The 26,264-nt window shown below is 52.4% G+C and overlaps 1 protein-coding gene across 7 annotated transcripts in view; it reads left to right on the forward strand.

The window, feature by feature from the left end:
- Window positions 1-25,818, forward strand: part of Sh3pxd2a (SH3 and PX domains 2A) — a 202,969-nt gene extending 177,151 nt beyond the window's left edge. For 5 of the 7 annotated variants that reach the window (XM_021151843.3, XM_029472596.2, XM_085833854.1 and 2 more), the window contains 6 exons: window positions 2,597-2,680; window positions 7,300-7,417; window positions 12,458-12,792; window positions 13,927-13,976; window positions 15,937-16,056; window positions 17,007-25,818. In XM_021151843.3, coding sequence (XP_021007502.1) covers window positions 2,597-2,680; window positions 7,300-7,417; window positions 12,458-12,792; window positions 13,927-13,976; window positions 15,937-16,056; window positions 17,007-18,953 — 2,654 coding nt within the window. In that variant the 3' untranslated portion in view covers window positions 18,954-25,818. The remainder of the gene's footprint in view (window positions 1-2,596; window positions 2,681-7,299; window positions 7,418-12,457; window positions 12,793-13,926; window positions 13,977-15,936; window positions 16,057-17,006) is intronic. The other 2 variants (XM_029472597.2, XM_085833856.1) reach the window with 1 other exon arrangement.
- Window positions 25,819-26,264: the final 446 nt, after the last annotated feature.

The raw sequence follows: 26,264 nt of genomic DNA on the forward strand, positions 1-26,264 counted from the left end.
ATCCACCTTGTAACAGGGCTCCAGACCCTAGGTCCCTCCCCGAGTCTTTGAACCTATCTATATCTGATTCTATTCAGGGTCTGTTGTACCTCACAGCTGGTTCCATGCAGTCTATCTGCGATCCGCAGACCTTGCTGCCTACCTACTGACCTATACTCAAAGCCTATCGGGCTTCTCAAAACATCGGCTCTCTGGGTGCAGCCATGTGTGCCTGTAATCCCAACACTTGAAAGGTACAAGCGAAGAATCAAGAGTTCAAGGCTAGCCTGGGCTACATGAGACCCTGTTTTAAAGAAAAACTAAAACCGCTCAAATGTGCCCAATGTCAGGCCAGGAGCAAACCCTTATTACCTACCTTGAGAGATGACATACGTGTTCTAGGTCTTAACTCCAAGGGCAGAGGCTCAGGGTGTTCAGTCACGTGTCTGTCGTCACCCAGGTTTGGGTACAGGTAGTCTCACAATTATGTCGTGGCCTCTCTGAAGCATCTGCTTGTGGGGGAACCAGGTCACTCTGGGTTTGTCAAGGAGATACATGACCGAAAAGGCTTCAGCAGGAGGAGCAGAGCAAAGAAGCACTAGTTAGCGACAGAAGCCCAACACAGAGCCAGACAAGGTAGGAGAGGGCTCAGCAGGCCTCAGCAACAGAGCAACATGGACATTCTGCATGGAACAAGTGGTACCCGACTATTCTGGTGAGGCTTCTGTTGCTATGATAAACACCGTGATGTTTAGTGAGCCCGGGAGCACAGGGTTTATCTCATTATACTTCTAGGGTATTATCCATCATCAGGGGAAGCCAAGGCAGGAGCTTGAAGCAGAAACGGGACAACTGCTTTCTGCTTCAACCACTATTTAAGCCCTAGCTTCTGCCCAGCTAGCTTTCTTAAACAGCCCAGGAATTCCCCTGCCTAGGGATGATACTGGCCACAGTAGGCTAGCCCCGTCTACATTACATCAACTAACAGTCAAGAAAATGCCTCATAGCTGGGCCGTGGTAGGTAGCACATGCCCTTAATATGAGTATTTGGGAGGTAGAGGCAGACCTATCTCTGTGAATTCAAGCTTAGCCTGGTCTACAGAGTGAGTTCCAGGACAGCCAGGGCTACACAGTGAAACCTTGTCTTAAATAACAGAGAGAGGGGTGAGAGGGGAGGAAGGGAGGGGAAAGAGGGAGAGAGACAGAGACAGAGAGAGAGACAGAGAGAGACAGAGACCCCCATGATGGCTACAGAAGCAATCCCTAATTGACTAATCCCTAATCCCTCACATGACTCTGAGTTGTGTCAAGACAGCTGAAGCTACAGACAGGTTGCGGAAGACCCTGATGAATTAAGAATTAGGGGACAGCCAAGGCAACATCTGTGTTCAGAGCTGTGTGCATGAGTGTATGTGTGCACCAAGCGTGCGGCCGCTCTGCACGCTTCGGGTAGGACCTGGGTGCCAGCACACTGGCCACATTTTAGATCTGCGGAGCCTTCCTAGGGCAGTGGCAGAGGAGCTGGGAGTGTGTCCGGGCTGCAGCCCACACTCCTAGCCTGTTGCCAAGAAGCAGGTTGCAGGGCCAGAGAGATGCCTCTGTGGTTGAGAACACTGCCTGTTCTTGCAGAGGACATGGCAGCTCACAACCATCTCAAACCCCAGTTTCAGGGGATCTGATGTCCTCCACTGCCATCAGTGGACATGCATGCATCATACATACATACATACATACATACGCACACACATAAAATAAAAAATGAAATAAAACTTGTAATAAAGAAGAGGAAAGGAAAAGCAGGATGCACGGCTGCTCTCCTCACAGGGCAAGCAGATATTTCCGGAGGTTTTATTGGATTTTGGCCCACGGATGTGTGGACAGTGTTTCTTTTACCCGCTCTACCAGCCAGCCGCCCTCCCCAGAACTAGGCTGTCCGGCATCTTCCTTTGGTGCTAGAAAGTGAGGCAAGCTGGCCCTCTGGGGCCCTGGTCTCTAGCTAGTGTCCATTCCTTTGGCAGTCACATAGGAAGGCAGAGCGTGGAGAGCCAGGGCTCAGGGCTCATCTGCAGGGGGCAGGGCGCGGGGAGTCACGGGGAGGCCAAGCAGACTTGAAGCTGGATGGTTGTGGTCGTTATCATCAGATGCACATAAAAGGATAACATAGTAGGACAGTCTTGCCTGTAGCATCTGCCCGTGTGCATCTCATTCAGCAAACCTTCCCTGGCAGACAAACATATAAATTAACCCAGTGGGGAGAGCGCTGACCCAGCAAGGAAGGGCCCTCCTGTTTCTCCCTGGGCACCCTTCCTTTCTTTACATGGCGCCTGGCCATGGCAGCAAGTTAACAGTCGTGCCTGGTGAGTAGACAGCAAACTGTCCAGAACCCAGGGGGATCTCTTGGAGCTGCAATTAAGAGTCTTCCAATCTCTAAGGGGGAGGACCCAAGGTCCTTTAGTCCGCTTCTAGATCCGGTTCAGTCCAGTCAACGGTAGCCCGGCAGCTCATACACACAACCCCTCTCTCCTCCCCTTCCCCATCCCCTCTCATCCTCATCTCCATTCTCTCCACCGGTTTGGTTCGTGTGGGCCGTGGGCACCATCACCATCTCTCACGGCAGTGTCCAAGAGACGCAAGGCACACCTGCGGCGCCTGGATCGCCGGTGGACCCTGGGCGGGATGGTCAACAGGCAGCACAGCCGAGGTGACCACGGGCGCCTGCCTCTCCTCCCGCAGCTGCCTGTCTCTCACTAACACCCTCTCCTTTGCCTGCTCTGCTCTCTGCCTATGGTCTCCTGACTCACCCAGATCTGGCAAGATTTATTTCTCATTCACTGCAGCGCAGATTGGGGACAGAGCCTTGCTTGGGAATTGATGTGGCACTAGGGGTGGCTCTGGCTTGCTGGTGCCCTGGGCACTGGGGATATGTGACTTGCGATGAGTTTATATGTTCCTTGGAAGGGAAGAGAGGTGTGAGGAAAGTCCTGGACCTCAAAGGAAAGCCACCCCTGCCCCGGGTCCTGCATGTTAGAGAGATCAAAGCTTCCTGCTCCTGCCAGGGTCCCATCTTCTGTCCTTTATTATTCCTTCCACTATGAAAGAGTCCCTCAGCCCCAACGCTCTCGTCAGCTGTGGTACCAGCCTCCAGTCCCCCTTCAGCAGCTCCACTAAAACCTAGAAGAGCACAGGAGCCAAACCTATCATGGCTCCAGAGCATTTTCCAACCAACACTTGACTACGGGCCGTCCCTCAGCAGGAGCTCTGGCCCATAGGCTCTCAGGAGGAGCTCAGTCAAGGGCTCCAGGGAGGCCCTGGGCTGACTGGGAAGCTGCCATTTGCTGAGTCAGGTCTGTTTGGCTCAGATCCTTCCCAACATCCAGGAACTTGTGGAAGGAGGGGAGGGACAGGAGGGATAGCCTCTGGATGTACCCCTAAACATGTACAGACCTTCATGCTGGGTGGTCAGTCTTTTCTGCCCACCCCCAGCCCCCCAGGGAGTAGAGCATATTGTGTGTTCCTTGTGGTGACAGTACAGCTAGAAGCCGGGACGGGTGTATAGTGCACACAGGCCTCTGTGGAGAACAGGGCTACCTATGACTCACCACCCAAAGCTCGTTCCCAGATGACAGTGTATTTCAGTGCCTCCCCTAAGAATCGGGCTATAGAATGTCTGCACTCCAGGGTGGCCCCAGCCAATAGCTGACTCAGTGTTGGCCATAAAGAACCCAGCTTGTCCAGAGGCAGGGCTTAGTGTGGACCCTGGGGGCTGATGCAGGGGTACTGAGTTGGAGAAGCAGCATCAGGCCACACTGCCAACAAAGGCCACCCAAAAGTGAGGCAGTAGGGGACCACTCTGCCAAGAGGGTAGGGTTGAACCCGCCCCCCCCCAACTCTAGTGGCAAAGACAAATAAATCCCATAAGGAGGACAAAGGTTCAACCTGTTCTGCATCCAATCACTCACTGAGTCCCAGACATGCTCTTGCCTGCATGACCACACAGATGCACACAGAGACCAGAAACAGGCCCACACAAGGCCTGAAGGCTACAGGTGTGGCTAGCACTGCATCATAGCCAAATCCAACCACCACCCTAGCCGTGCGCCACTCAGAGACAGTGATTCCAGAAGTGCCATCTAACAAGCTCTGCTACACGTAGCTGAGTGCTATAGTCACGGATGGATTTCTCGTACAACTAACTCTCCCCGACACATCAGCATATAGCCACAATTCCCACAATTGACACTCGTCCATGACCTTCCATACTATGAAGACGTGGTAGAATCAGACAAAACAGTGCATGCAGATCCCTAAGTAATCATAAGTCTGCAGTCACCTGTACTTGAACAAAGACAAGCCACAGCCTCACTTCATTGTCACACACTTCCCGGCCCCAGCCCTGTGAACTGTATTCAGTTATATCAGGCAGCTAAAGAGGGCTCATGGAGAGCTGACTGGCATGCGCCCCCACAGCGAGCAGCAGCTGGAAACCCAACAGGGGCCATGAGTAAAAGAAAAGTCAGAACTTCCGGGACCTCCGATCCCTGTCCCTCAGCTGGCCAGGCTTCTGGAACCGGAGGCCTCTCTGTGGAGGGGTTGGAGGGGTTGGAGAGGCCGGAAGGGGAGCAGAGAGACTGCTGACAGAGGGGAAAGTGTTTGGAAAGAGGAGGCTTCTGCGGTTTGGAAACTGCAGGGCTTCCAGCCCCTGCCTCCCCAACTGGGACAGGCTGTCCACCTCCCCCACCTCCCCGCCCGCCGGCCTCCTGGCCGGCCTTCACTCAGCAGGGTAAGCCTGCCATCATCTGTGCATACGATCATAGAACACAGGAGCCCTGACCAGACCTTAGCCACCTCACTCTTCCCTCAGCCTTGTCTCTTAAAGGGGTGTCTCTTCCAGAGACCCAACCCAACTGCAGCCTAGCTACCTATAGAGACCGTTTTACACGTGTCTGAACATTCTCTTCTCTAGACAATTCTCTCTAGACCATAGAGTCTATGGCCAGGACTAGAAGTAGGGACTGGTCTCTGTAAGGAGGACAACTCACTTATAAGATGAGTGGCCCAAGACCCAAGTCACCTGTGTCAACCTGAGGTAGACATCTCTGTCTCCCCAGCCAGAGCTGAAAACCACCAGTCCAAAGGGACAATCAAGGACAGGTGGTCTGTCTTGCCCTATTAGGAAGCAGGATTGGGCTTTCCTCTGGAATCCCACAGTGATCGATGTCGAATGAGCCTCTCTGCTGATTAGCATTTTAACTGGGAAGGCATGACATTCCCAGTGCCTCAAGTATGGGGTCTTTTGCAATCAGCTTCACTCGCCAGAACCAATATCCATGGTTGTGCACCCTGCCCCAAGTGACTGGCCATGGACTCTGTCACCACACACACACTTAAAAGGCTGCTGTGGCCAGGCTTGGCATCCACAAGGCTGAACACATGGTCAGGGCCCTGTTCTCAGCCATGGAGCAGGGCAGGGCTCCTCTAATCTTCCCCTAAGAAGGGCTGTCATTTTTCTCTTCAAAAGCAACCTTGCCTAGGAAAACTTTCCTGATCGCTTCCTGCTCGAACCACAGGCTTTTAAAAATAGCCTGGCCGAACAAAGGCAAAATGTGGAGCCCAGGCCTCGCCTCGCCTTGCCTCGCCCTCGGGCCCTGGATTCCCAGACCTGGCACTGTCCCGATAGCCACTGCCTAGGCCAGGGTTTACCGTGCCCCACTGGAAAATGGAGCAGGCAGGAGAGTAGAGCGTTGGCCTGGAGCCTGTGGAACTTCTCCAGGACCCTAGTCAGAATCTGGCGGGGTAGGTTCTCAGGCAGTGTTGGCAGCACTCCTGGGCAGGGCCGGGATGGAATCTGCAGGCTCCAAGCAGAGCCCTCCTTAGCTGCTGCTGAGAAAGGCCACAGTAAGAGAGTCTGACAAAGAGCTGTGCAGCCTCCCGTGCCCTCACCCACCTTTTGCTTTGGGGCAGTTTTTCAAGCATGGCCTGTGGTCCATTGGGTCCACCCTACAACCTGGCAGGACAGTGGCCTCTATCAGAGAGAGATGCTAATCCCCAGGAAAGGGCTACAGACAGCACCCCAATAATGCACGGGAGAATGAGCAGGGTTTTGATGCAGTAGCTCTCTCCTAACTCCCCACAGCGACCCAGAGGTTGAGGCAGGCTGTCCAACAAGGTCCAGCTGGGAGCCAGGAGCAGGAGGCGGCTTTGAGGCCAGACTCCTGCTATTTTGAGCTCCCAAGCAAGCTCCTCCCTCAGTCCCTGCTCATCCCTGCCTTCCTCATGGAGAGAGTCCAGTATTCAACTGTAACCGTCCCTACTGTTGTGTGCTGGGTACCATTGTGACCTCCTGGAAGCAGCCAGTACAGTCCTCCCAAGAGCACCTCCAGATAACCAATGGGGGAGGGTGCACCATGCTCTTCCTTGGGCCCCAGGCCATCCAATGGACAGTCTTAGAAGAGATGGGTGGCCTCACCTAGTCAGTTGCAGGTCTACCATAGGGCTTCATGTGGACAGGAGTGGACCTCAGCAGACCTGGAAGCCTGAACAAAGGCCTTTAGGGAGGCCCAGGGATGCCTGCTGCTCAGCCTGCCTACCAAGTTCTTTCCAAGAAGACTCCAGTGCTATGGGGAAACTTGGAGGTGACCTGAAGACACACAGGGGGAATAGAACACATGGCTCTGGGGGGGGGGGGGCTTGTGGGGGGGGGCTCTTGACAATCGCACACACCGTAGCAAACCCCACAACCACTCCTGTAGAGCTTGCTCCGTGGAACACGCTAGGGTAAATGCCATGGTCTGCTGTTAACGGAGCTGAGCTGCTCAGTGAAGGTATTCCTGGAAGCCTTCATCTGGAAGTCAGACAGAGAATTTAAGAGGTTTGCAGGGCTGGAATCCAGAGTGTGGAGCGTAGATGGAACATGACGTGTTCCGAGGAGGGACCTGCTAGGGTTCCCAAGGCATCCAGGATACACCTAGCATTGGTCTCAATTTCTTGACTTAGAGCCTAGGAGAAGCAGATTCCTCCAAACACTGGGACCCCAACACCCTGTCTGGGGGATCTGCTTTCACGCTGCCTGAGGCTTTGCTGGCGCCCCAGAACTCTGCCTAGCTTTGGCTTATCCTGGGAACAGCAGCAACCCCTAACCCAGTGACTCCTCTTCTGCTCTCTGAGTCCTGCTTCCTCTTCTCTGGAGAAGCCAATGCTGGCCCAGGGCGAGTTAGTACGTGGCTGAGCAAGGCTTAGCCAGGGCAGAGGGGAATGGGAGACAAGAATCTGCCCACAGCCTCAAATTAACTGTGCTTTCTCACTCACGCCCCCAACTCACAGAAGAGAAGTATGTCACTGTGCAGCCCTACACCAGCCAGAGCAAAGACGAGATCGGCTTCGAGAAGGGTGTCACCGTGGAGGTGATTCGAAAGAACCTGGAAGGCTGGTGGTACATCAGGTAGGTGCCTGGTTCCTGGGCAAGAGTTCAGTGCAAGGTAGCTAGCTGATGGGCAGGTAGATTCCAAAGACAACTGCGTGCCAGCTCTGCTCGGCTGGCTCACTGACTGTCTCCTAGGACCTGAAGGCAGAGGCTGAGCCCCAGCCAGTAGGGCCTAGGAGCTGGCTCAGCTCAGAGGCAGTCTGCAATCCCCTTCCTATGCACAGCCAAGAGTGCAGCACATCTGAGTTTTCTTTCCTGCCTCCATCTTGGCTGCCTGGCCTGCTCCTCCACTGAGATGACCTGAAACACCAGCCTCCACAGGCCCTTCTAAGACCCAGCAGGCTGCCTCTGTGGCTCACAACAGTCAAGGCTCTGGACACAGACCTCTGGCATCCATGTTCCTGGTGTGTGTAGGGCCATTGTATCTCTAGGGCTGGACTCAAGGCTGGGCTCCAAGTGAGGTCTCTTCCTTCTCTCAGTGTCTTTCCCGGAGCCTTGTCACTCTTCTCAGCCGAGAGATCCATTTGTGTCTAGAGTAGTGTTGCAAGTGAAAGTCTGTGGGTCTCGTTCTGCCGTTACCAACCCTGGACCTGCCTTAAAGTGGATTTGTGATCAGAAAGTTCCTTTGGAGCAATCCAGCTGTAGAGAATCTGCTCAGCTCCTGTCTCCTCTGCTTGCAACCCAGCTAACAGAAACAGTCCCCTGTGTGAGCTACGGGGCCAGCTGCCTCAGAGTCACCGTGGTCCCTTTCCAGCAGGCCAGCGCCATAACACCCTGTGATCCATCAGTGTGAGTTCTCATGCAGCAGTGGCTAAAAGCACAGCAGAGTGAGATGGTCTTAAAGTTAGTCTGTGCTGCAAGAGAGGACGCAGGTAACTGAGCCTTAGTGTGAACTGATGCCCCCATCACCTTCGCCCTGGTGCCTGTCAGTCTGGAGGACTGACATGTCCCTTTCTAACCTGTCATGTGGCACGGGACTGTGCACACACATATGTTATTCAAAGCAGCCACCCCCTGGTCTTCTGTGCTCTCTAAGCATTGGAAGCTGGAACCAAGTGCAATTCCATCAGCCCCCAGGCCTCATGTGGAAAGGCCCGCAGATAGATCTAGCAGCCAGCTGGTGGTCTGCGTGTGTTTGCCTAGGAGTGAGCACCACAGCTGCCTTTTATATTTTAGGGTTTTCTGTCTGTCTGTCTGTCTGTCTGTCTGTCTGTCTGTCTGTGTGTTTGTTTTAAGATAACGAATAGTGTCAATTTGGGCTACTTCTAGTCAGCTACTGTCCCTCTAGCTTGGTCCTTTTTAGCCAGTGGGGACTTCAGTTGAAAAGGACCCCGGTGATCCCGTTCTACCTTAAGAAGCCTGCCAGATACCTCCTTAAAACACTGCTATTTCCCAACATTCCAAGCTGTGTGTTGATCCTCATTTCCTGTCTTTCTTTTCCTCCCCCAGCCTTAGACACACACATACACACACACACACACACACACACACACACTCCTACACATTCCCTCTGCGGCCTGCTTCTCTCTGGAGCCAGTCCTACTACAGAGCTGAGGAACAGCTGTGAGGAAGTTGTGCCCAGACACAGAGCCACCCCTGATGCCTTCGTCGCTCTGCCTGCTGTATCCTGTAACACAAAGCCGGAGACATAGCTTTATCGATACAGCATGTGGAACACAGAGGACTGTGGAATGGGACACCCTGGGCCCTATGTGCACCTGACTATTACCCTACAGTCCCTACCCATTTCCTCTGCCACTGTCATGTGACAAGATACCAGCAAGGTCTTTTTCAGAGCCTCAAGAACCCCAGGCTCTGGGCCTGGTGTGGCACACTCTCCCTCAGGCCCTCTGACAACTGCCTTGCCTTTCTGAGTCTTAGCTACTGCCACAGAAAGATCATTCTCACTGCTTCTCTCCACCCTTGACATTCTATGCTTCAAGTTCTACCCATCACATTCCAGGAGCCAGCCTCAGTTCAGTAATGTCTGCCTTCCAAGGAACATGTAAGCTGTGCACACCTGTGTGTACCTCCCAGTGTCATGGCTGTGAGGAGCCACCTCCGGTCTGGACCTCTCTGTTGCCTTTCTCCTACCTGACACATGCCCAAGATCAAGGTCACATTGGAAAGGGGGTTGTCAGGCATATGGTCTGTGAGAGCCATTTCTAAAGAGCCAGCTGTGTCCCAGAGAGCAAATGGGGACATTGCGACCTAGAGTCAGAAGCACTGGCCAGCCAGTGCTAGGCCCAGAAGCAAGCTCCCTGCCGATTTGGGTGAAGGCTTGATACCATGTGGAGGAAGAGGGGGAAGTTGTTTTAAGCATCAAGGGATCACCAGGACTTAAGTTGGCCCTGTGATTGGCCTTTGGTTTATGAGCTCTTGGGTTGGTTTGGTCTTGCCGTAACGATGGTCTGAGTTTTACCCAGTCATGTGCTTTCATCTGGGTTTATGCGTTTGTTATTTGTAGCCCCAGTTAGAAAGGCTTTTTCTACCGCAGTGGTGGCACTTGCCATAAGCCTAGCACTCCAGCGGCAGAGGCAGGTAGATCTCTGTGAGCTCGAGGCCAGCCTGCTCTATAGAGCAAGTTCCAGGAGAGCCAGGGCTACACAGACAAAAAGGCTTTTTCAACCCTCAAGATTATATAAATATGGGGCTGGAGAGATGGCTCAGCAGTTAAGAGCACCGACTGCTCTTCCAGAGGTCCTGAGTTCAATTGCTAGCAACCACGTGGTGACTCACAACCATCTGTAATGGGGTCTGGTGCCCTCTTCTGGTGTGTCAAAAGAGAGCAATGGTGGTGTACTCATATGCCTAAAATAAATAAATAAATGTTTTTTTTAAGATTATATAAATATGACTTTTTAAAAAACAAAACAAAACAAAGTCTTGTATATAGTCCCAGTTGGCCTGGTACTCCCTGTGTAACCTAAGCTGGTGTGACTTAAGGCAATCCTCCTGCCTCAGCCTCCCAACTAGTGAGTATGGGCATAAGCCACCATGCCTGGCTCTTTCTTTGTTCCTTCTTCTTATTGTGTGTTGAGAAGCTACATCTTACCCGGTTTTTCCTAATTGTCTGCAACTCACCTATCAAATACTTTATTTTTTTTTAAAGCCACAGTATTAAAAGGTTACATGTGTGGACTCACCCTGTGAACTTGACCTGTCTGCTGTCTGTCTGGCAACGCCCAGGCCCTCCCCCATTAGGCCATGGCCACCTCTCCTACCCCACTCTTTATTTATTTTTTAATGTTGCTTTGTTTTGACACAAGTCTCTTATATCCAGACTAGCCCATGTAGCTGATGTAGATGGCCCTGAACTTCTGATTCCCCTGCCTCCACCTCCAGAGTGCTGGGATCACAGGTGTGTGCCCCTGCCTGCTTGTGCGGTGCTAAGGCTTAAACCCTGCCTCTCTTCTTTATTGAGATAGAGGCATACTCTTTAGCCCAGGCCGACCTAGAGCTTCAAATTAAAAAAATAGAATTTCTTTTTTTTTAAATCTTTGACACCGCTGGGTGTGGTGGCATGCGCCTTTAATCCCAGCATTTGGGAGGCAGAGGCAGGTGGATTTCTGAGTTCGAGGCCAGCCTGGTCTACAAAGTGAGTTCCAGGACAGCCAGGGCTATGCAGAGAAACCCTGTCTCGAAAAAAAAAAATCTTTGACACCTTTGTACATGTAAACTATATTTGACCATATCCAACCCAGCTCTCCCTCTCTACTCTCTTCAGTCACCCTCAACACTTCCCCTTCTTCCCTTCATGTCCTCTCCCTCCCGCTGGGTTCAATTAGTGCTATAATGTTTATTGATCTCGTTGTCCTGATCTTATACAGGTAACCAGCCACTGTGAGTTCATGGTTAGTGCAGTAGCCTTGTCGCGTCCAGAAAACAGCATTTCCTGGCGTACCTCCCCCCTCTGGCTCTTACAGTCTCTCCACCCCCTGTTTCATGATGTTCCCTGAGAGCCTTTTGTGGAAGGGGGTGACACAGATATCTATTTGTGGCAGAATAGTCAGTAGTCAATTATTCTTAGCATTAAGAAGGTTGAAACCAGTCTCTGCACTACGTGCTGACCACCACAGAGAGAAGTTTTTCTGGTCTGAGGTTGAGGGTAGCACCAATGTATGTCTATAAAAATAGATATTAAGAGGGAAGCTCGACACCCTCGTCCGTTTAGCACAGCGGTTCTCGATTTGTGGGTTCGACTCTTTGGGGATCAAATGATCCTTTCAACAGGGGTCACCTAAGACCATCAAAACCACAGAGATTTCAGATAATTCATAACAGTAACAATTCCAGTTATGAAGTCGCAACAGAAATAACTTTATGCTCGGGGGTCAGCACAACATGAGGAACTGTACTAAAGGGTTGCAGCATTAGGAAGGCTAAGAACCATGGACTCAGCAAGACAACAATCGTAGGTCCCCTCTGGGCCTACGAGCGGGTTTTCCATGCCAGGCACGAACCTCCTTCTATTGCGAGGGCCTCAAATCCAATCCCAAAGTAGTTGGTTTCCAGATTTGGCCTATAACTTCCAATCCTCCTGCCTCAGCCTTCTGACTGCTGGGATTTTAGGCATGTGCCACTATGCTGAACCATCTTACGGCCTTCTGGGTCTGACCCTCTGGATCCGTTTTAGCAGCTGCATCCCTGTTTCCTACAGAAGAAAGTTGGGCAAGATAGCGCATCGAGGATTCTCACCCGTGCTTGCCCCTTTCCTCTCAGGTCACACTTCTGCTTCTATAGGGATGTGACTGGACATACGACATCCACTCGTAACTTCTTTTCTCTAGAGCTACCCTTGGGCCATCACCAGGGCTACCTATTGGGCAGAACAACATTTACAAGAACCCTAGTGTTAGGATCCTGCATCTGTCTGAGAGCAGTCGCTCTGTTTCCAGCATCTGACCCCCCAGCTCTGGTTTCCTCGGCAACAGCAGAACAACCAAACCTCTAGCAGAGCCTTCTGCTAGGCAGGATCAGATGGAGACAGACCTGGGAGTAGAAGGGGGAAACCAGAAATGAGGGTTTTAATGATGGTGTGCCCCCTTCCTCTCACAGGTACCTCGGCAAAGAGGGTTGGGCACCAGCGTCCTACCTGAAGAAGGCCAAGGATGACCTGCCGACCCGGAAGAAGAACCTGGCAGGTCCGGTGGAGATCATAGGGAACATTATGGAGATCAGCAACCTTCTCAACAAGAAGGCATCTGGGGATAAGGAGGCTCCGGCTGAAGGCGAGGGATCCGAGGCCCCCATCACCAAGAAGGAGATCAGCTTACCGATCCTCTGCAACGCCTCCAATGGCAGCGCCTTGGCCATTCCCGAGAGGACCACATCCAAGCTAGCCCAGGGCTCCCCAGCCGTGGCCAGGATCGCCCCTCAGAGGGCCCAGATCAGTAAGCATTTGAAGGCCCCAGTTCCTCCCAAAGAGCTACAGAGTGGGTAGGCATGGGTGAGGGGAACCCAAGCGGCTACCCCGGACCTTCGTGGCTTTTCCACCCTGACCGACAGTCTGGGTTCTGTCCACATCTGTGCCTTTGATGGTCACAAGAGTTGAAGAGGCCCCAGAGAGAGGCTGTGTCCCCGCAAGCTGCAGCTCTGAAGATATACTGCAGGAGGGAGCAGGCTGCTGGCCTCCCTCTCCCTAAGAAAGAACCACGGATGGCTCTTTAGCAGAGGGACAGATCCCCAAGAGCAAGAAGTGGCATCTTATCTAGGTGATTGGCATATAGCTGATTTTATAAACCCATGAGCTCCAAGTCTGTGGTCCTCTGTGCAGGCTCGCCCTGCGGAATGTAAGATGTGGAAGAGGGTGCCATGAAGGCCTGACGCTCAAAGGTGCTTGCCACTCAAGCCTGATCTAAATTGGTCCTGGGACTCAACGCGCAGGTGAAAGGAGAGAGCTGGCTTCCTACCACTGTGGCACATGTGCCCATCCCCCACCTGCAGACACAGCCTATTACTAAAGCCTGTGTGCCTGTGCCTCCAAACACACCTGTGGCCTAGCAGCACCTTTGGTATTATGGGGTGTGGGGCAGTTTCTGTTTTGCCAACAATCAGGGGGAATGCTGTTTTGGGTTTTGTGGTTTGGTTAGGTTTTTTTTTTTTTTAATATTTATCTCTTAATTTTATTGTTAGCTCTCTGGTGCTTGGGAAAATCTTTATCAGGGAAGACCTTTGTCTCTTGCCTTGTGCTCCCTTCAGAGGACTTAGGACTAGTGAGCAAAAAATAGATGTGGTTCCTGCTTCTACTGAAAATTTGATAAATCCATACGGCCTTTACCATGAAAACTCCCTGCAGTATCTGTAGATTGGTGTACATATCATTTTGGGGGGAGGGGGTGGATCCTTCCACCCCTAGAGTGGCTTAAAGGTCTCCTCACTCCTGGTGACTTAGAACACAGGGTCTTTCATAACTATGGGACCAAAGCATCAAGTTTCAAGGACGTGAGTGGATCCCACCCAGGGAAGGCGGGTGTGGGTGCTGCTGCTGCCCGTTAGGATTCTTAAAGCTGCTGCTCTCCTTTCAGGCTCCCCAAATCTGAGGACAAGACCTCCCCCGCGCAGAGAATCCAGCCTGGTATGTGGACTGTCTCTCCATTCATTCTCTGGGATTACTCCCAGATCCCTCACTGCTACCTTTGAAGCAGAGCCTGTGACCCAGGGGGTTGTAGGGTCCTATTGGGTTTTCATCTTTGTAGGGGACAGGGTCAGAAGCCTGCAGATCCCAGGGCTTCCTGGAGCATAGCTAGACAGTTTATAATCAGAGAAGCACTGCACTCCAAGGCTAAATAAATCCATCCCAGCCACTACACTGGCAGACATAAACATTTAGACTGGCCAGCAAGAGTGTCCAGTGGGGCATTGCCAGGGCCTTGAAGTGGGGCTTCTGGCCACATTAGCTCAGAAGCCTTCCAGCTTTCTGAGTATTGCCCAGTGAGTGTGGTAGGCTCCACAGCCTAGAGGGTACAGGGCAGACTAGTACTTACCTATCAGGAAGGAGAGTGACTTGCCAGACCTGGCTCATGGAGGGCTGACACTGCTGAAGTCCCTGTCTCATGAGTGGGTGACTGGTAACCACACTCTCAGGCAGGGAGCTTGGGGGACAGCAATGTTGGTGACAAGCTGAGAGTCCTGGAACAGAGACCTGTTACGGGGTCGGGGAGTAGGGCAGAGGGCAGTGTGGTGCAGTTGGAAGACAAGCTTCCGAGCTAGGATATAGCTCAGTAGTAGTGTGCTTGCCTAGCATGCACGAGGTCTTGGAGGTACCATCCGTAGCCTGGTATAGAGTCCATTTCTGATGTAGGAACAAAGAAAGACCCTTTGTAAGTCACCCACCCTCCAAAGTTCTCAGTTTCCTTCTCTGATAGGGAAGAAGAGTATGGCCACCTCCTGGGTCTGCCAGAAGCCAGGTGTTCCTTTCCTATGTGAACTCCTGGATATTAGGTGGTGTTATCTGGTACTCTACATGGGACGAATCCCTAAGTCATACCTGGCTGCATGCTACTCCAGTGGCATTTGCCCATCCATGGGAGTTAAGGCCCTCCATATATCAGAAGATGTGGCCTATAGCCATGAGTATTTTGTGACCTCATCCCAGCAAAATTTCTCTCTCTCTCTCTCTCTCTCTCTCTCTCTCCTCTGAGTTTTTGCAACTGAACAATGAATTCTCCATCTCTCCCCTTTCTTTGAGCCCCAGCTAATTATTTTCAGGCAGACTTGACTTTGGCAAGAACAGAGTCATTCCTTCCACACTTAACAAATGCTAGCTCGCCGAGGCACGGATGCTGGTTCCAGTTAGACTCGGCTGAATCCCACCCTGTCAGGGTCCAGGAGGGGATGAAGTGCGCCCGGCTAGTTGTGCCAGCTTCCACGTGTGGCTGTACGTCAGTAAGCACATGGGCAGGGACAGCTGACTGAACCACATGTACCCACCCCTAAACCGTCTTTCTCCCATCCCCTTACTCAGAGGGATCCAAACAGCTCAGCTTCCCGAGTATGTCCTGTTGTGGTTACAGCCCACCAGGCTGGCTGTCCGTGCAGCTTATACCGGCTGCCTCAGAGCAGCACCCAGTAGGTGCACAGCAGATGGCTGTTCTAAAAACACAAAATGGGGTTCACAGATAATAGGTCAGTTCTAAGTGTCCTGGAAGGGCACTAGGAGAAAAGCTGTGTGCCAGCATCAGGAAGGCTCATAAGAGCCCTGGGGTAATCTGCCTGTCTGCTGCAATGGCATTCTGTTAAGGGTACCAAGGTGCTGACCCCCTCCCACAGACTCCTCCCCCAACCAGCTGTCCCCTATACTTCTACAGTCGGCTCTCTCACCCTCTTCTGTATCAGCTGCTCGCTTGGTTTAGGACCCACCCCGTAGACTTATGAAATGGTGCTCTCCTCGCTTTGTTAGAATTATTCTTCTGACTTTTTCTACCTTGGGAAGAAACTAATGAGGTATCTAACGAGTGTTATGTGAACCCTGGCTGCCACCTCCTGCGGGTCAGGCCTGGAGCATAAGTGATAGATTCTGATTGTTTCTGCTCTAGGGGTTCCAGCTGCCAAAGCCGCCAGAGCCCCCTTCTGTTGAGGTAGAATACTACACCATTGCTGAATTCCAGTCCTGCATTTCTGACGGGATCAGCTTTCGAGGCGGACAGAAGGCAGAGGTGAGCCTCGGTTCAGGCCAAGGACCTGTGTTTCACATTTTATAATATGTCTTCTTGGCAAGGCTTCTGGGGGTCAGTCAGGGCAGATAACAGAAATGAGCTGCCCAGCCATGAGTATTTGCCTAGTCAGGGCCACACCAGGGCAAAAGCCCACAACTTGGGTTTCTGTCCCTCACTTGCTTGTCCCACAATGACATCTCCTGAGCACAGAGAGCCTCGAAGTGAAGTGCTGATGAGGGCACATGACAGAGCTATTTGCTTCGTCAGAAATGTTTTATTTTGGAGGGGATAACACACACGCACACGCGCGTGTGCACACACACACACACAAGTACATGCACGCACATGCACACACATGCATGCACACATGCAACCATACATGCTTGTACACACACACACACTCTTATACACACACATGCACGTGGAGATCAGCCTTGTGTACTAACCCAAGAAATCTCTTACCTAATGAGGTTTTTGTGGCCACTTGGAGGATGTTCTGTGGGGATGAGCTGGTCTCAGGCCTGCACCTCAGTTAGATTTGTCTGTCTTTTCTCTTTTTCACCTGAGAGACCCTTTGAAGGGACAGTGGGCACCGGTGGAAGACAGGAACAGTAGACCACTGGGTCTTTATACATATGGATCCTTCCGAGGTTGGTTTTTATAAGGAGCTAGGGACAATGTGGTAGTCTTGGGGGATTGTCATGGAGGTCTATAGAGGAAAGCCACTCTGCCAAGCTTTTGGCACAGACTTAGGGAGCCAGGAAACCAAGAGAATGGAAGCCTCACACCCAAGACCAGGGTTTGAAGCTAGCATTCCACTGACCACCGTAAGATCTTGGGACACTTATTGAAGGGCTCAGTTTGCTGTGTCTATAAAATAGGCTAGGACATCATAGGGACCCTGAGACCCCTGCAATTCACTGGCCTGCCCTCTACCCCACCCCCCCCAGGTCATCGACAAGAACTCAGGTGGTTGGTGGTATGTGCAGATCGGGGAGAAGGAGGGCTGGGCCCCAGCCTCATACATTGATAAGCGCAAGAAGCCCAACCTCAGCCGCCGAACCAGCACTCTGACCCGGCCCAAGGTGCCACCGCCTGCACCCCCCAGCAAGCCTAAGGAGCCCGAGGAGAATCCTGTGGGTGCCTGTGAGAGCCAGGGCTCCCCACTGAAGGCTAAGTATGAGGAACCCGAGTATGACATCCCTGCCTTTGGCTTTGACTCAGAGCCCGAGATGAATGAGGAGCCTTCAGAGGACAGAGGTTCAGGTGACAAGCATCCCGCCCAGCCCCGAAGGATCTCGCCTGCCTCTTCCCTGCAACGGGCCCATTTCAAGGTGGGTGAGTCTTCTGAGGACGTGGCCCTGGAAGAGGAGACCATCTATGAGAATGAGGGCTTCAGGCCATACACAGAAGACACCCTGTCTGCCAGAGGCTCCTCTGGGGACAGTGACTCCCCTGGGAGCTCCTCTTTGTCCCTTGCCGTGAAAAATTCCCCTAAATCAGATTCCCCCAAATCCTCCTCGCTCCTAAAGCTCAAAGCAGAGAAGAATGCCCAGGCAGAACTGGGGAAAAACCAGTCCAACATCTCCTTCTCCTCCGTTACCATCAGCACCACCTGTTCTTCCTCCTCCTCGTCGTCCTCCTTGTCCAAGAACAATGGCGACCTGAAGCCACGTTCTGCCTCAGATGCAGGTATCCGTGACACCCCTAAGGTTGGGACCAAGAAAGATCCTGATGTGAAGGCCGGGCTGGCCTCCTGCGCCCGAGCCAAGCCATCCGTGCGACCAAAGCCAGTCCTGAACCGAGCGGAGTCTCAAAGCCAGGAGAAGATGGACATTAGTTCCTTACGGCGCCAGCTGAGGCCCACAGGCCAGCTCCGGGGGGGCCTCAAGGGCTCTAGGAGTGAGGACTCAGAGCTGCCTCCACAGACGGCTTCTGAGGGATCCAGGCGAGGTTCTGCGGACATCATCCCTCTCACGGCCACCACTTCCCCATGTGCCCCCAAAAAGGAATGGGAAGGGCGAGGCACCACCTACGTGACGTGCAGCGCCTATCAGAAGGTCCAGGACTCGGAGATCAGCTTCCCCGAAGGCGCCGAGGTGCACGTGCTGGAGAAGGCGGAAAGTGGGTGGTGGTACGTGAGGTTTGGGGAGCTGGAGGGCTGGGCTCCTTCCCACTACTTGGTGGCCGAGGAGAACCAGCAACCTGACACAGCTAGCAAAGAGGCAGACACAGGAAAGAGCTCGCAGATCGAGGGCAAGTCAGACAGCCTGGAAAAGATCGAGAAGCGTGTGCAGGCGCTCAACACTGTGAACCAGAGCAAGAGGGCCACCCCACCCATCCCCTCGAAGCCTCCCGGGGGCTTCGGCAAGACCTCGGGCACCGTAGCGGTGAAGATGAGGAATGGGGTCCGGCAAGTGGCCGTCAGGCCCCAATCTGTGTTTGTGTCTCCACCACCCAAGGACAACAACCTGTCCTGTGCTCTTCGGAGGAACGAGTCGCTAACAGCCACCGACAGCCTCAGAGGTGTCCGCAGGAACTCCTCCTTTAGTACCGCACGGTCAGCAGCCGCAGAGGCCAAGGGCCGCCTGGCCGAGCGAGCTGCCAGCCAGGGCTCAGAATCACCCCTGCTGCCTACCCAGCGCAAAGGCATCCCTGTCTCCCCCGTGCGTCCCAAGCCCATAGAGAAGTCCCAGTTTATCCACAACAACCTCAAGGATGTGTATATCTCGATTGCAGACTATGAGGGGGACGAAGAGACGGCTGGCTTCCAGGAGGGGGTGTCCATGGAGGTGCTGGAGAAGAACCCCAATGGCTGGTGGTACTGCCAGATCCTGGATGAGGTGAAGCCCTTCAAGGGCTGGGTACCCTCCAACTACCTTGAGAAGAAGAACTAATAGCACAGGGTCCTTCCAGACTCAACGTGCTGCCTTGGCTGCCACTGGATGAGCTGCGGCAGGCCAGACACGGGGATGGACAAGATGGGAGGGGGGGAGGGGGATGACAACATTGAACCCTGAAGAACATGTGACCCCCCAATACACCCTCCAGCTGGAAGGGAGGGTGTGATGGGCGTGCACACTTAGGAGAAAGGGGACAGCAGGAGTGCCCTGGGCCCGGGATCCCCGCATTGCACGTTGCATGCGGACATTTAGCACAGGCCGTGTGGGAAAAGCCTAATCGTGCCTTGCTGCAGATCTGGAAAAGATGTCATGAGGTGTCCTGGGTCCTGCCCTGCTCAGCCACTTCGGTGGCTGGCTTCTTGCCTCTGGAAGTCATCCTTGCATTGCCCTCGTGATATGTTGGAGATTGTATTGGCCTCTAGTCCACCACCGACCACTGATGGGTTTCTGGAGAACTACCAGCTCTGCGCTTTGGCAGCGTCTCCAAAGAGCTCAGCCCTTTCTGGGGCCAGGCCACAGCCTATGTTTGGTAGTTAAAAGAGTTCCCAGGTGCCAACAAGGACTGTCTCCTCTTGCTGTGCTGCCTTGGCCTGGCAAGGAGAGTTGCCCTCCTCAGGGCACGTGGAGGACAGTGTGGGAGTTGGCCTAGAGGATGCGAGTCTCCTCCTAATCTAGAGATTGCTCGAGGATTTCCCGGTAGGCAGTTCCTTCTGCATGTTTGGGAAATGGTTATCGGTTGGAGGTTTATATATCAGGCGTTTGGTTTGGGGTTTATTTTAGAAGTTGTTTGGGGGCCCGAGGGGCTCAGCCTCACATAGGAGACGGGGTAGTGGTGGGTGGGGTTTCCGTTGAATTCCATGGAGGGATGTTTTATTTGGGTTTTGGTTTAATGTCTTTTGCCTTTCCATAAACCAGATTGTTTGTTTAGGTTTCCACTGTGTACACAGTGCCCGAGCATGGCACCTTAGCAGGGAGTTTGGGACTGGGTAAAGCCAAGTCCCCGGCTCTGTGAAACAAAGTGTTCAGGTTCCTGCCCAAGAGGGAAAGAGGGCACTGTTAGAAGCCAGCCTGCTGGGTGGATAATCTGCCTACTTCTGCCCACTTTCTCCAACCTGGGCAGAAGGGACCCTGGCTGGGTCAGCCTGGAGCAGACACTGTGCCCTTAGCCTGCTGGCAAGGTACCCAAGAAGATGGAGGACTTTGAAGCCAGGAGCCAACCCTATCTTCCTGAGGGGCAGCGCCCCCGGGGAACAGAGAAGCAAGAGTGGAGTGGAAACAGTCCTCTGTCTGCTTTGGGTCGTGAGTCAGTGGTTGACATTTCAGAGGGGACCCTCCAGAGAGAAGCCCGCAGTGTCCTTCCAGGACTCCCCTCATGCCAGGAGTGGATGCCATACGTGCCTTTGACTTGGGACAGATCCTGTCTCACAGCCTGTGGCTGAGCTGCCAGCATCTCCTCTGACCAAGGGCTGCTGGTTCCAACAGACACGGGAGGAAGAGCGCCCCTCACCCCTCCTCCCAGGCAGGTTTGCCTTCAGCTCCCAACCCTAACCTCCTGGATCCCCAAGCCATGTTCCTCCCACAGGTGGATGCAACCCACTAGCCTCCTCTGTCAAAAGCCCGTGGTGGTGACATTGTTCTATTTTCCTTTTCTGTGTTCATGAGTTTGTTTAAAATTGAAATTAGTTAGTTTTCTTCTGCTGGACAGTATTAAATAGAGTGGGGTTGTTGAGTTAATCTGCTAGATTGCAGTACTAATGATAGTGGTATAGTGTCTTCATGATATTATTTGTACTTATTTGAACAATAATGATAAAGAAGTGGTTCATTATTTCTTAATTAATGCACTTTAACTAAGGCGGAGTGGAAAGCAACCCGGAGAGCGAAGTGCATTACTTAAAGATGCAGTATATACACTTCTCATTTTAAAACAGCACATATTTATTAAAAGAGGAAAAAAGTAATTTATGACTATTTAAAATAAAATTTAAAGTAGAGTGGCCATCAGGTGAGAGGACCTTCGACACAGCCGTCTGCCAGGGGGAGGGGCCACAGCCTCACTCCTCAGATGTCTGCATTGAGCCAGCTCCATTAGTGCGCCCGCCCGCCTGCCAGGCACAGAGCATCTCAGTTGGACTGGACCACCAGGATCCCCAGAGCCAGCCTTTCCCACCTCCCCTGTCCTTGCCACATCCCAAAGACCCTCTCACAATCCCCGGTGTCCTGAAATCATAGATCCTTAAAAGTGGGACAGGGAGGGCGGGGGACCTTAAAGGTCACTCCCGGTGTCCTGAAATCATAGATCCTTAAAAGTGGGACAGGGAGGGCAGGGGACCTTAAAGGTCACTCCATCCTATCCTTTCCTGTTACTTTAGCCCAAGGACAGGAAATGACTTTCCCCAAATTGTGGAACTAATGGCAGGTTCCTGCACTGCATTAGTACTGTCTTCCTCCCCTGCCCCTCTAGTTTATTGTGTGGTCATTGTGTTTACATTGTAACATCCAGCCCCAGGGATGGCTGGGAGTTGCTCAGGCATCTGGGAAGAGTGGGAAACGTCGCCACCTAGTGTCAGGATGTAGACTTGGGCAAGGAGTCATAGCCAAGGTCCCTCACCACCAAACCCATCAGGGCACAGCACAAACCCTGCCAGCCCAAAGAATACTTGAAACAAGAAGGGTGCATGCCAGGCCTTCCCAGCCATGGCTAAGAGATGCCAGGCGATGTGTCCCTGAATCCTAGCCCTCCCCAGGCGAGAGGGCTTTTCCTTAGAGCTAATGAGCTGCTTTGTGATATTGGACAGACCACAGCAGCGGAGGAAAGGGCCTGGGGCTCTGACCCACCTAGAGGAAAACCAGATCGGACTAAAAGGAAAAAAAGTGGAATCTCAGAAACGTCCAAACCTAGTTTTCCATTTGTTATGATTGAAAATGTGAAATGACATTGTATTGCTGTATACTGCAACTTTAATCAGAATGAGCCCTTCTGAGGTCATTATTGAGGTTTATATAATGCCCGAAGACGCAGCATCTGGTGCTTTGTTTTCTTTCAGTTTAAAGACCCTTTTCTTGTATCACAAGGGGTGGAGGGGAAAGTCTTCAAACCGTATCCTTTGCCAGTAGCCGGCCTGGCTACACTGCCTGGCTCCTCTGTGCTCTCAGGGAGCAGGAGGAAGCTGGTAGTGGGGTGTCCATCAGCAGCAGGTTCCTGTTTGCTCCCCCAGGCTCCCTTCACAACTGGGGTTCTGTCTGCAAAGGCCTCACTCTCTCCCCCCAAGCCTGGCCCCAAGGGTTCCTCTTTCTCACTCCTAATGGACGAAGGCATTATATAGCGCCCTCGTAGGCACTTTGAGATGTTAGAGAGTATTTTACTGGCATTTATAACCTTCGCTTCCCCAGCAAGGCATGTTACAGCGTCTATCATCTAAGGAAAAAAGACAAGGGAATTTCAGTCAAATGTTATTTTCATATGACTAGTACTTGCAGAATAGATGTAGAGTTATTTAAGTTGTAGTGTTCTGTTTTTAGGAAGGGGTGGGGACCAGGTGAAATCACCCGACTTCTCCTGGGTTTGACTAATATATAATTTCTTTCAGGCTACTCGAGCCCCCCTGTTCCCTCTAAAGACTTTGCATTCTCAATGGAAAAACGAAAACAATCTGAGACAGTAAAAGTGCAATATTACCAAGAGGGACTTGGGACAGTGGAGACCCTGTTGAGTCTGTCTGCAGAAAATGGGAGGAGTCATGGGAGGCAGCCACCCGAGGACAGCCCATCCGTGTTGTCCACCTAGAAGGATGTGGCATGGTGCTCTTGACCTCCTGGGCCGGTCCCCAGAGCAGAATGAGGACATCCACTCCCGTTCTCCTGTTTTGCAGTCAGCTGCTCATAGAGACCGGCAGCCCCCTCGCCCCAGCCTCCTGATGTGTGTGGGCTATGAAGCTTTGGATGTGTGCTTGAGTCTTTCTAAAACTGTAAAACCTCAGTTCAGCTTGTGGGCAGGAATCCTGGCCGTAAGCAAACTCATCTAGAGAGTACGTGCTATAAGCCCCACTTACCCAATGAAAGCCAGTCCCTACAGGCCTGCAGTAGGCCTGGGGCTGAGTCCTGGCCACCCATTCATCTCAGTGACTTGGGAAAAAGGCATGAGCCTGTCTCTAATAACAGGAACTCCTGAGGCAGGTGCACATGAGCATCCTTTCTCATGCAGCAAGGAAAAGAGGCAGGAAAAGATGGCTTCTTGGGGGCAAGGAACAAGTTCCAGAACTCGGCTCCCCCAGGATAGCAAGCACGGCCTTGCTGGTGTGTCCCGTTTATATAGTACTGTAGGCCTGCTGCTCTGACCCACCTTGTGTGAATTTCTATACAGATAGGGAGAGGGACCGGGCCCCTTTTTGAGGTCTCTCCCTTGGAATAGATATGGCTGCATAGCCGTAATTGGAATACCCATGCAGCTCTCTGGAAAGACAACAGTCCACATCACTAACCAATTAAGATTCCCTCGCTTTTTTGAGGGCCGAGAATGTGTGTGTGTGTGTGTGTGTGTGTATGGTGGTCATTTCCACGAGCATGGGAAGTCCATGAGTGCATATGTGTGTGTAAGGAGAGAGAGACTGGTGGTAATTTTCCACTTGAATAGCATGGGGTTAGAGAGAATGAATACTGGGCAGGCAGTCTCCATTGAACTAGTCCTTGGCATTGGGCAGGTCCCAAGGGACGCGCAGCTTCTGACAACATGTGTGTCATTCACACGATTCTGGCTGGAGAGTGCAATGTGTCTTTTAAATTTTTTTGTAATTATTTTATTATTTAGTTGGAAACTTCACACTGGTATTAACAGCGAACAGAAGCAGCCCAGGCAGGCCATTGTCCCGGGCACCAAGATGAAGACATGGAAGAGATAGTGTTGAGTATAGAAGTGCTGAAGTGATTAAATTAGGGCACCCACCTGCATCCTATCCTTGGCATAGGACCCCCGGGGATCCATGAGCTACTGGGTCACAGTTTGTTTCTGAAGGACAGGCAGGCTGGCAGTGAGGAGTGCTCGTGGTGAGACGGTAGGGCCTGCAGCTGTCCACACAGCAGTGCCTCCGGTCTCCACAGCGAGCCTTAGATCGCTTCCTGTGAGTGTGGAAGGCTCCTCATGACCGGCTGGGATATTTGGTAAGTCCCGTTTGGGGCAGTCTGATAGTTTCATGTCCCCATGTTTCCTAAGCTCGGTGCTGAGAGTGACGTAAGCACTGCTGGTCACTTCATTCTGTGCATCTGGGTCCCCAGACCACAAAGTACATTGGTGCTTGTAGATTGAAGGAAAGGGTCTTTCCAAAGCCTTGATCCCAACCTGGCTGCAAGGGATTGGCAGGTGCCACCCCCTCCCCTCTCTAAATCTCAAGTGACCTTGACAGTCCGTACCCCTCCCCTATTGCAATCCTAGGACTCCACTGCCTTAGAGTGCCCCACCCGCACCCCCGGTGCTGAAGGTCCCTGCCTTACTCCCAAGTCTTATTCTGGTCAGTTGGCTGTGTCTTTGGAAGTGTGAGAGAGTCGTGTTAGTGCAAATAGACATGTCTGGCATGTGGGAAAGCTAGCGGGAGGCATGTTGGCAAGAGGAGTGCGCATGTTTGGAGTTACTGGGGCTTACCGTCCTTGCACGGGGCGGAAGCTTCCAGAGATGTCTTTTAGGTAGGTGTGGGAAGGCTGAGAGAGAGAGAGAGAGAGAGAGTTTGGGACAGGAAAGGAGTCAGTTCTTGGAGATTGAAAACGAGAGGTTTGCAGGGATTTTTGCTACTCACCAGCCAAGAGTCCAGCCAGAGAAAACTTGTTCACTGGGCCCCATCCGGGCTTCCAGTATCATTGTCTTAAGGAAGAGGTGCTGCAAGTCATACGCCAGTCTTTGGGTCTGCGGGCCCAGTCCCATCCCGGATTCCCCATAGTTTTTGCCCAGTACATTTTGTCCCATGCAGAACTAGCCTGTCAAACCATACAAAATAGACACCACTGACCATAATAGGCCACACTGTAGGGACCCAACACCTCCACACTAGGCCCTAAAAGCCCAGGCCTATCTGGGAGGCAGGTGACCTCATTTGGACATATATTCCCAAGGCTCCAATGGAACCTACGGTTCTGATTGCCGAGTCTGCCTCCCGCCTGCCAGTCCGGCCAGGCAAGCACACCATCCACCTGCATGTGCATCTACTGAGGCGCACTGCTTCTGAGTTTACTTCAAAGGGTACACAGTTGCCATCCTTAGATTTACAACTTGTCTCCTGCAACAGAGGGCATGGGTGTCCCTACCAGTTACTGAGAGGCCTGGAAGGTAACTTGGAAGGCAGAAGTGAGCGGCTACTGCTACCGTGTGATGAGAACGAGCCGGTGGATGTCACTGGGACCCCTATATCACAGGGATTTCCTAGTGTCCACTCATCCCCGGCCAGCCTACTGTGGTCAGCAGGAGCCCTCCCCATAGCTTCTCCCCTCCGCTCCCCACTTCAGCAGAGGAACGGAGACAAGGACATTGGATGCAGTAGGGGGGTCCATGCAAGTGCTAACATATCCCCAGGATCCTCGGTGGTGCTAACCTATCTCCATGTTTCTCATAATTCTAATAGTGGATTGTTTTTTATAAGCCTCATCACAGACGCAGTGTCACCGGGGGAGGGACCCAGCCCCCTTGACCTGCCCCTTTCTGGGTGTCCTTTATCACTTTGGTGGGACTCTTTGATCTGTAGAAATGACCTGTCTTGGCATGCTTCTAGACTTCAACATTTGGATTGTTTTGTTTCCTATTTTGTTCATGTTTACAGGCATCTTGTATTTCCCTAAAGACTAAATAAAGTTTTTGGCCTTTTTAACTGAATAGAAACATGTGATTCTCTCTGACACCGGAGGACCCATTCAGTTGACTAGCAAAAGCCCCACTCGCTCAAACAGCTGCCAACTCAAGAACTGAGCGCGGGGTGGGATGGGGGAGGAAGGGTCAGTTCCCACCGGAGCTTTCCACATGCAGGCAGCTTTCTGGGAGTAGCCAAAGCTGGACCCTTGGGCCTTAGCTAGTTGTGTTAGTCTCTAGTAAACAGGAAAACATGGACCTGAGTTCAAAGGCAGGCTAAGACTGGGTGGCCAAAACTCTTCCTAGGAAAGGGTGTATGTAGGTAGGCCTCCCACAGGTCTCTGAGGCCTGGCCACGCTAAATGTGCACAGTTCTAACCTTGGGCCCAGCCTACCTATCTCTTTCTGACCCCAGCCACAGGGTTGGCCTGTCTAGGTGGCTATACTCACCTCACAAGATCTCTGGCCTGAGAGGAAACA

This window comes from Mus caroli, unplaced genomic scaffold (genome assembly GCF_978045245.1).
Source record: "Mus caroli unplaced genomic scaffold, Mus_caroli_1 scaffold_20, whole genome shotgun sequence".
In the NCBI taxonomy this organism is placed as follows: domain Eukaryota; kingdom Metazoa; phylum Chordata; class Mammalia; order Rodentia; family Muridae; genus Mus; species Mus caroli.